At 36.2% G+C, this 7,706-nt stretch overlaps 2 protein-coding genes across 2 annotated transcripts; one reads left to right on the top strand and one right to left on the bottom strand.

Moving 5' to 3' along the window:
• Positions 1-6: 6 nt before the first annotated feature.
• LOC107835426 (uncharacterized) lies at positions 7-1,955 on the top strand. Its single transcript, XM_016667804.1, has 3 exons — positions 7-590; positions 1,259-1,477; positions 1,560-1,955. Exons 1-3 carry the CDS (start codon positions 52-54, stop codon positions 1,765-1,767), a joined length of 966 nt encoding a protein of 321 aa, XP_016523290.1. The 5' UTR covers positions 7-51; the 3' UTR covers positions 1,768-1,955.
• LOC103133259 (G2/M phase-specific E3 ubiquitin-protein ligase-like) lies at positions 1,779-7,700 on the bottom strand. The gene is made up of 12 exons (XM_007545032.2): positions 7,257-7,700; positions 6,607-6,913; positions 6,235-6,317; positions 6,066-6,118; positions 5,455-5,497; positions 5,245-5,333; positions 4,937-5,038; positions 4,512-4,822; positions 4,202-4,380; positions 3,758-3,927; positions 2,532-2,746; positions 1,779-2,404 (listed from the first exon to the last, which is right to left on the bottom strand). The coding sequence occupies exons 2-12, from the start codon at positions 6,896-6,898 to the stop codon at positions 2,169-2,171; spliced, it is 1,773 nt and encodes a 590-aa protein (XP_007545094.2). The 5' UTR covers positions 6,899-6,913; positions 7,257-7,700; the 3' UTR covers positions 1,779-2,168.
• Between the last annotated feature and the right edge of the window lie 6 nt (positions 7,701-7,706).

The following is a 7,706-nucleotide window of genomic DNA, read 5'->3' as shown; positions in this document are numbered from 1 at the left end:
TTGCATAGAAGAGGCAACTACTCTCCACTTCCTGAAGTGAGGCGTGCCATTATGACCGAGCTGAGAGGACCAGGGCAATTATTTGGCTATCGGACCATGTGGCAAGTTCTGAAACAAAAACACAACCTACGAGTTAAACGTGATCTTGTAATGAGACTGCTGAGGCAGCTGAATCCCCAAGGCATCGCTCTGAGGACTCACAGGAGATTTACAAGACGCACGTATCATTCTATGGGGCCCAATTACATATGGCATGTAGATGGCTACGACAAACTGAAGCCATTCGGCTTGGCCATCTCAGGATGCATTGATGGTTTTTCGAGAAGAATGATGTGGCTTGTTTGTGGGTCAACAAACAACAATCCTTCTATCATTGCCCAGCATTATATAAACTGTGTCAAGAGTCTTGGAGTGATACCAATGAGACTACGAACAGACCCCGGCACAGAGAACGGGACTGTGGCAGCAATACAGTGTACCCTCCGCCATGCGCATACGGATTATTATGCTGGATCATCAAGCCACAGTTACGGATCATCCACAGGGAATCAACGCATCGAGTCATGGTGGTCTTTTTTCAGAAGAGGAAGGTGGGTACATGTCTGTTTTTCAGATGTGAAGTACAGCGAAAGCTGATACTGCCTGAAATCCATGGAAGCATACAGTCTGAGTTTAAACGGATTTGTAAAGTACGTCCAAACTCTTTGTGTGTAAAACAAGGTTCTGTTGACTTAAGTAACATACACGTAAGCTATATGTTAAACAAATTTTGCTAGTTCGGCAGTAAGTTCTATATTACATATCTGTGATATTAATTTTAGTGTTGCACAGAGGTGGGTAAAGTACTCAAAATTTGTTAGTGTAATAGATGTAACGTACTTTTACTGCTAATAAATTAGTGATGAGGTGAAAGCTAGTGCTAAGCTTGTGGTTTGTTTATTGTTGTCATGACAACTCCAGAGGAAGTGCGTATGGAGTTTTGACAGTTTACATGCCATATTGAATTTGTTTCAAACATTTATTTTTATAAGGCTTTAGCAAAAAAAATAAAATATTCCCAAATTAGAATTTTTTATTTTTTTGTAACAGATGCTATACAAAGTTTTAGTTTATACGTGGAAAAGTAGTACGCAATATTAAGTTTGACATACATTTAAAGCTTACTTTCAATGTTATGGACATGGAAAAACACAGACAATCTTTTAACCATTTTAATATGAAAAATACCAGAACCTGTTCTAATTCAATGTATCCTCAGGTCTCAGTTTTGGATGGACTTGTTTGGAGACCTAAGAAACTCCGGACACTTCAACAGAACCCATGAGCACCAGTGCTTGATCAGATTCTGCTTCACTAGAGTTCTGCAGAAAGACCTGGATGAATGCAAAGATCTCTGGAATAGTCACAGGATACGGCCAAGCAGACTTGCATCTTGTCCTGGGGGGATTCCAAACAAACTCTATCTCTTGCCTCACAGGTAATTAACATCTTCATCTACTTCATCTTCAAATATAGAACATATCTGTCACAATTCTTTGACTTATATTCTGACTTTGCAGATATGGTTCAAGAGATTGTGGATTTCCTGTTGAGGACAGCGATCTGGATGTTTTCCCAGAAGCAAGTCAGGTGACAGAATTGTGTGGTGATAAAGACATTGAGGAATACCTACAGCAAGCCATGCAACAACATGGACAACAGCAGTCAGAAGACTGGGAGTCAGCTATGGAACTGTATTTCCTGCTCAAGGACATAGCGAGGCTGTAGATACAAACAACGAGAAGCAAATCGTTTAATATTTTGTCTCCTGTTCATTTTGCTCAAATGAAACCTCATTGTTACTCAGAACAGCAACAAGTGCATTAAACTTTTTTTATACACCAAACTGTGCATTCAGTGTGAACTATGAAGATAAAATGTGCACATTACACTCTTAATACAATTCTAACAAAGTTTTGAGTAGTCTATTGGTTTTACAGCTGCGAGAAAGAAAAGAACAGGAAAAAGGTTTTTCTAAACAAACTAGGTTTTTGTAACACATTTAACATTTATGTCTATGTCTAGGTGGCAAAACCTTGCTGTGTTTTAAACTATGTGAAAACATCATATCAAATTATGTATTTTTAATTAATGTTTCATATTCAACAATACTGCAAGAAATCTTTGTTTCAGTAGCATCCAAATCCCGGAGCGTTCTGTATCCCAAAGTCCATGTTAGCCCTAAAAGCAGTGTAAGAATCCAAAAGCGGCAGTTTGAGTGTGTTTGCACAGGTGTTAGCGAGAGGAAAAGGTGAATCACTCAGAAATTCTAGATGTGGGGATGGCATCATGCCTGCTGGTGGAATCGCTGTGAGACCTGTAGAGAACATGAGGACTTCCTCCAGAGACACAGCAGTTGTTTTCTCTGAAAGATGATAAACAATGTAGTCAATAGATAATTCATTGCACAATGGATTTTATTTCTGATGTTCTCCCAATTAAACAAACAAAAAGCCCAATTTTAGAATAAAACACAATCCGTCCTTACTAACCTTCGCAATCAAGCAAATAATCTGCCCAGAAAACGATTGTTTTGCCCTCCTTTTGCTGCCTATTGCTTCCTACTGGGCTGAGAACTGGTTTAAACATCGTCTCCAAGTCTGAAGCAGTCAGGGCCTTGGCAGAGAAACACAGGACTGGGGAAAGGACACTGGGATGCTTCTGCAGTGCAGCAAAAAACCCTAGACTTCCCAGACCATCTTTGAATCTGTTAGGACAGAAACATAAGCAATGTATTTTATTCGTGGCATAGATATGATTTATTCGAAGTCCTGTGTAAACGTGAACAAGATTTTAGTTCAATATGTACAGGGGAAAAAGAAACTACATATACAAAGTAAAGAATCTTTCACAGTGCTGCAAAATTCAAAAATAAAAGTAACACAATATCAAATTTAAACAAGAAAAAAGTTTTCACAGCAACAAATTGATATTGTATCATGCAACATTTAATTTTTTATAAATCACATTGAAAAAATCTTAATATGCCATGTATATGATCAATTTGTGTAATGATAAACAATGATTCGAAAAAAATGTTTTATTTATGAGTACAAAGAAGACAATGGCTATTGTACCTAAAATTCTGAATGGATGATACAAGTGGTGAAACTAAGAATTTAACAAGTATTGATGGGTATTTTTCTCGAACCTACATAAAAGAACCACAGACAACGTATATGAATTTTATGACCAAGCTTTTCTGGTTGATAAGAATTTAAGGTCTGGGAAACACAGAGTTAACCGTCTCACATGAAGATGAACAGACAGTCCTGACCTCCAGGTCAGTTCATACACACATAAGGAAGAGAACACTTTAAACTGAAAATCACAATAATACTGATTAACATTAGACTGAATATGAACTAAAGTAATAACAAAATGATAATACCAAAAAATCTCTAAAAATTATTGCACAATATATTCCAGTATTTCACTCAATTTTTCAGAAGGGCACACAAAGATCTATTACCAACTAAAGATAAAACAGAAAAACAAAGAAAGAAGCTGGTTAAATTTGATATCTGATCAAGTAATTTCATATATCTAATTTGATCAAAATTTTTTAAACCAAATTACTTTTTCATAGTAAATTACAGTGTCATAAAGTCGGTGGCAGGTATGAACAACTTAAAGTATGTCATCAATATTGAATTTTGAGCATCAAGCTTTACAATTGTTTGAAAATATTTATAACCATAAATAGCTCACTGTTTACCGTTGAATGGCACTGTGGTTTCTGTCAAGGATGTACCATCTGAGATACTCCTCTATGAAAGCTTTCTTCTCAGAAGCCTTCACACCCCTGAAGCAGCCAGCAGTTTGGAACATCCCGCTGTTTTGCAAAATTACATTTAGCAGAGATTCATCTGATTCAGCTTCCAGGACCTATAAAACAAGCAGTTTGTTATAAGAAGTACAGACCTATCAATTTGACAACTACTTTGTTATCAATATAAAAATAGCATAAACATTTTTTGTGTTTGTGATTTCACATCTGTTGAGATAGGCAGTAATTGGCTCTTTAAAAACAAACCAATTTGTCAAGCTTTGACAAAACTATTATTTTGTTATAATAATTTCATAATCTAAATCTGAATGTAAAAATAATCTCCAATTGGCATACAATAAATCTTTTCCTTAAGCCTTGGTCATTTCCTACCTCTTTTAGAACTTTCCCTATCTCCTCATCTTTAACATCTTCAATAGTGGCGCTGAAACTCGGATTCCCTATCAAGTAGTTGACCAGATTCTTTGAGAGAAAATGTGGTGCCGGTCCCCCATGTACAATCGATACAGCGATCATCTTTCCTGCTAAAAAATACTCATCTTCCCTGGCAGCTGTTGTACAGAGCACATAATTACTGTAGGTAATTACATTTTTGATCTGCTTATGACAGAAATATAAGCAGGTGTTTAGCAAATTTTGATTTTAGAAGTCTTACCTCTTCACTAACCCGAATATGACTCACCTCTGGAATTGCACACAATGTAGCGGCTTTCGGTAGGTCCATCGAAGATAGGGCGATTTCTAAGAACGGCCATAAGAAGCGTGAGGAACTCACGCCTCGGGCCACCTGTGTCCAACCCTTCCTCCAAAAAGCCAGCATCATCATTAAATTTGATGAACATATCATTGTTGTCAGAGTATGTGCTCCTCTGAAAGCCCCGAACAGCTCCATCCCACACATCACTCCGACATATATTGAACCGGCTGACTTTCTTGTGGTCAATATCCATGGCCAGTTCTGCAATAATGTCATGTGGCTGCACATCTTTTTCCCTATACAAAAAAAAACTCATTTTAAAACTGTTGATTGATCACAATTAGCATTATGTAATTAGGTGCAGTACCAGGATGGTGGTAAATTTAAGACAAAATATTAAAATTACTAACACATATTCTGCTGGTGGCAGATCATGGTTTTTGTCTTCTGTAAAGTGTTCGATCTCATCGTCATCTTCAATAATAATCGGCTCGAAGAGATCGGTGTAGTCTCTGTTGATCAAAAACATGCACACAATATAGATGAGGAAAAAAAGTACAAAGAAGTACTTCCAACTTTCATTCATGAAACATTCAATTTATGTCAGAAGTTAAATATAAAACATCCAAAGTTAATACATTTACAATAGATGTATCAGTATCACTTTGTCATGATGAAACTACACACACCCTTCTTTGTTTCATAAGCCCCTACACACCTGTAACAGGAGCTCTGGAAAGTGGGACATTGACTGGTGCCTGGATTGTTGCCAGGCAATCCAGACACCAGGTTATCCACATCCATAACCTGAAAACAGAGAAAAGACAAGAGTAAAACTTAATGACTGATTCTAATATTCAAATATTTTACTTAAGGGTTTAAAATAAAAATCTGTGGATTGCGGTGTGAGTTAATAAAAACTTTGTACCTGTTGTACTTCATCTGCAAGCACAATATCCCCAACACCATTCCTTAGAGGAGAATGAAAAACATATTAATGGGTATTTTGAACATATGCAGTCATCACCCATTTTTCTTCAATGTCTTGGTGATTTTATTGCTTTATTGTCCTTTGTGCATCATCTGACTAAAACAGACAGAAATTAAAACATGGAATGCCTAAAAGCGCTTTTGGAAGTACAATGCCATTGCTACAGAAGCAAAGTGATTTCACTCATTATGGCAAAAAACATGCAAAATAATTTGACACAAGTTATTGACTGAAACTCTTTTGAAGTTTTCTGTGTTTCATTTACCTAAACAAATGTATACTTGTAAAATGTATCAGACATTGAAGAAAGCAAGGGTGGTCTAATGATTATTTCCATGCAAGTATATTCAACATTTAAAAACAAGCATTTTGAACAAAAAATAAAATACAAATACTTCACAGGACATGCTCCCATAACCTCATAATTTACAAATAGCCACATTCAACATGTTAAAGGAACATACTGTACAAAAATTCTGCAAAGGCTATAATACTTTTGATACACATACCCACACCATGCCATGATATGTCCCTAAAATTTAACTTACTCTGTTTCTGCCACCTTTTGTACAGGACTACTTTCATCAATGGGTTCCATTGGCTGAAGAAAATAAAACACAATTTCACATACAAACACCGACATAGTCCTACGAAGCTTAGGTAAAATGCACAACCAAATACAAATGACAGACCAAATACGTTTTTAGTTGCACTTACCAGTGTATCAGCAAGATCAAAGTCTGAGGATTGTCTAATAATCATCTCTGGGTCAGAATCAGACAAGTCTGACAATTTTCCAGCTGCAAAACAAGAGAAAATAAAAGCCAACTTAACTTCTACTATGTGATGGTATCGTATTCATTCCACTATCCTATTGTATCTGGAAGCACAAACACAGCACTGGTAAAAACTAATAAATGAGTGTGTACCTATCAAGTTTCTGGGAAGTAACTTGATACGTAGGAGCCAATCTATGTATACTTTTTACTTCATTGGTTCATGCCACTAATGCTTAATTGTAGTTTAAAATGTTGATTTATTGAAGTTAGTTAAATGATCCAAACAGTACACACAAACATCTGAGCTTACCTTCTTCAAAATCCCTTGTCGAGCAGAGGAAAAGAGTTATCCTTTGGTAAGACTTGCCCACTTCAGCCTTATAAGCAGAAAGGGAAAAAGGTGTTTGTGTCCCAGGGATATTAGCCACCTCTGTCCCATCTGGGTACAGAAGGAGGAAAGGTTCGTCCTTTAGATCTCTGTTGAAGTCCTTCATTTTTTTAACCGCAAGATTGAGCAGAGGTGTGGCAGAGACATCTGGGTTTGTTGCCAGTGAAATTGTTCTTCCACGTTGTGGCTTTAGAAGGTTGTTCTGAATTACCATCAAGCCAATATTTATCTGAAACAACAACAAATATATGTGTAAGACTGAGCAATGTTTTTTTTAAGGAGCAGTCAATTGTTTTTAATTACTCCTGTATTATGTCACAATATCCAAATAGATAAATTAACTATTAATATCTGTCATTTTCAAGATTTTTCTTTTGAAATGCAGATTTGAATACAAACAGAACAATGATTTTTATTTCCATAATTATTAATATTATTACTCAATTATTAATTAGTAGATGATTATTTTTTTGGCTGATTATTAATTGAAAGCTTTGCTACACAGTACTTTGTTTAAGCAAGTCTATTAGTTAAAAGCTGCTTGTTTTTGGACTGAGCCATAACCGACCTACCCGAACTTTAACTTTTTCCTGTTGCTTTAACCCCTTTCTTCCAAGAGAATACTTTTGTCGCTCCTCTTGTTTTTTTTTTTTCTGTATTCAAGGAAGGTGTTGAGGACTGGTGCAGAGCAGGATCGGACAGTCTGTTGTGCTATTAGTAAATTAAAGAAAAAATGTCGCACATCACAGTCATGCAAACAGACAATAATATGTATTACAAACTGACGTAAAGTCAGCACATGTCTAAACTGAGTGCGGGTTCGCTTCGAAAAGGCGGCAAGCTTGATCACAGTGCAAAATAACCAGAAGGACTCAAATTACCCTAGAAAAAGTGCATAAGGCTGTAACGGACCTTACTAATAATGTAATACAATGCTGCTGAACTATATCTAGTTTTTTGTTTGTTTTGTTTTGTTTTTACTTTTAATTGCATTTACAATGAACAACTAAGTGACAGTGGAC

The sequence above is a fragment of the Poecilia formosa genome, unplaced genomic scaffold, assembly GCF_000485575.1.
Source record: "Poecilia formosa unplaced genomic scaffold, Poecilia_formosa-5.1.2 Scaffold2456, whole genome shotgun sequence".
NCBI classification, from domain to species: domain Eukaryota; kingdom Metazoa; phylum Chordata; class Actinopteri; order Cyprinodontiformes; family Poeciliidae; genus Poecilia; species Poecilia formosa.
This window is presented reverse-complemented; position numbering and strand designations above follow the sequence as displayed.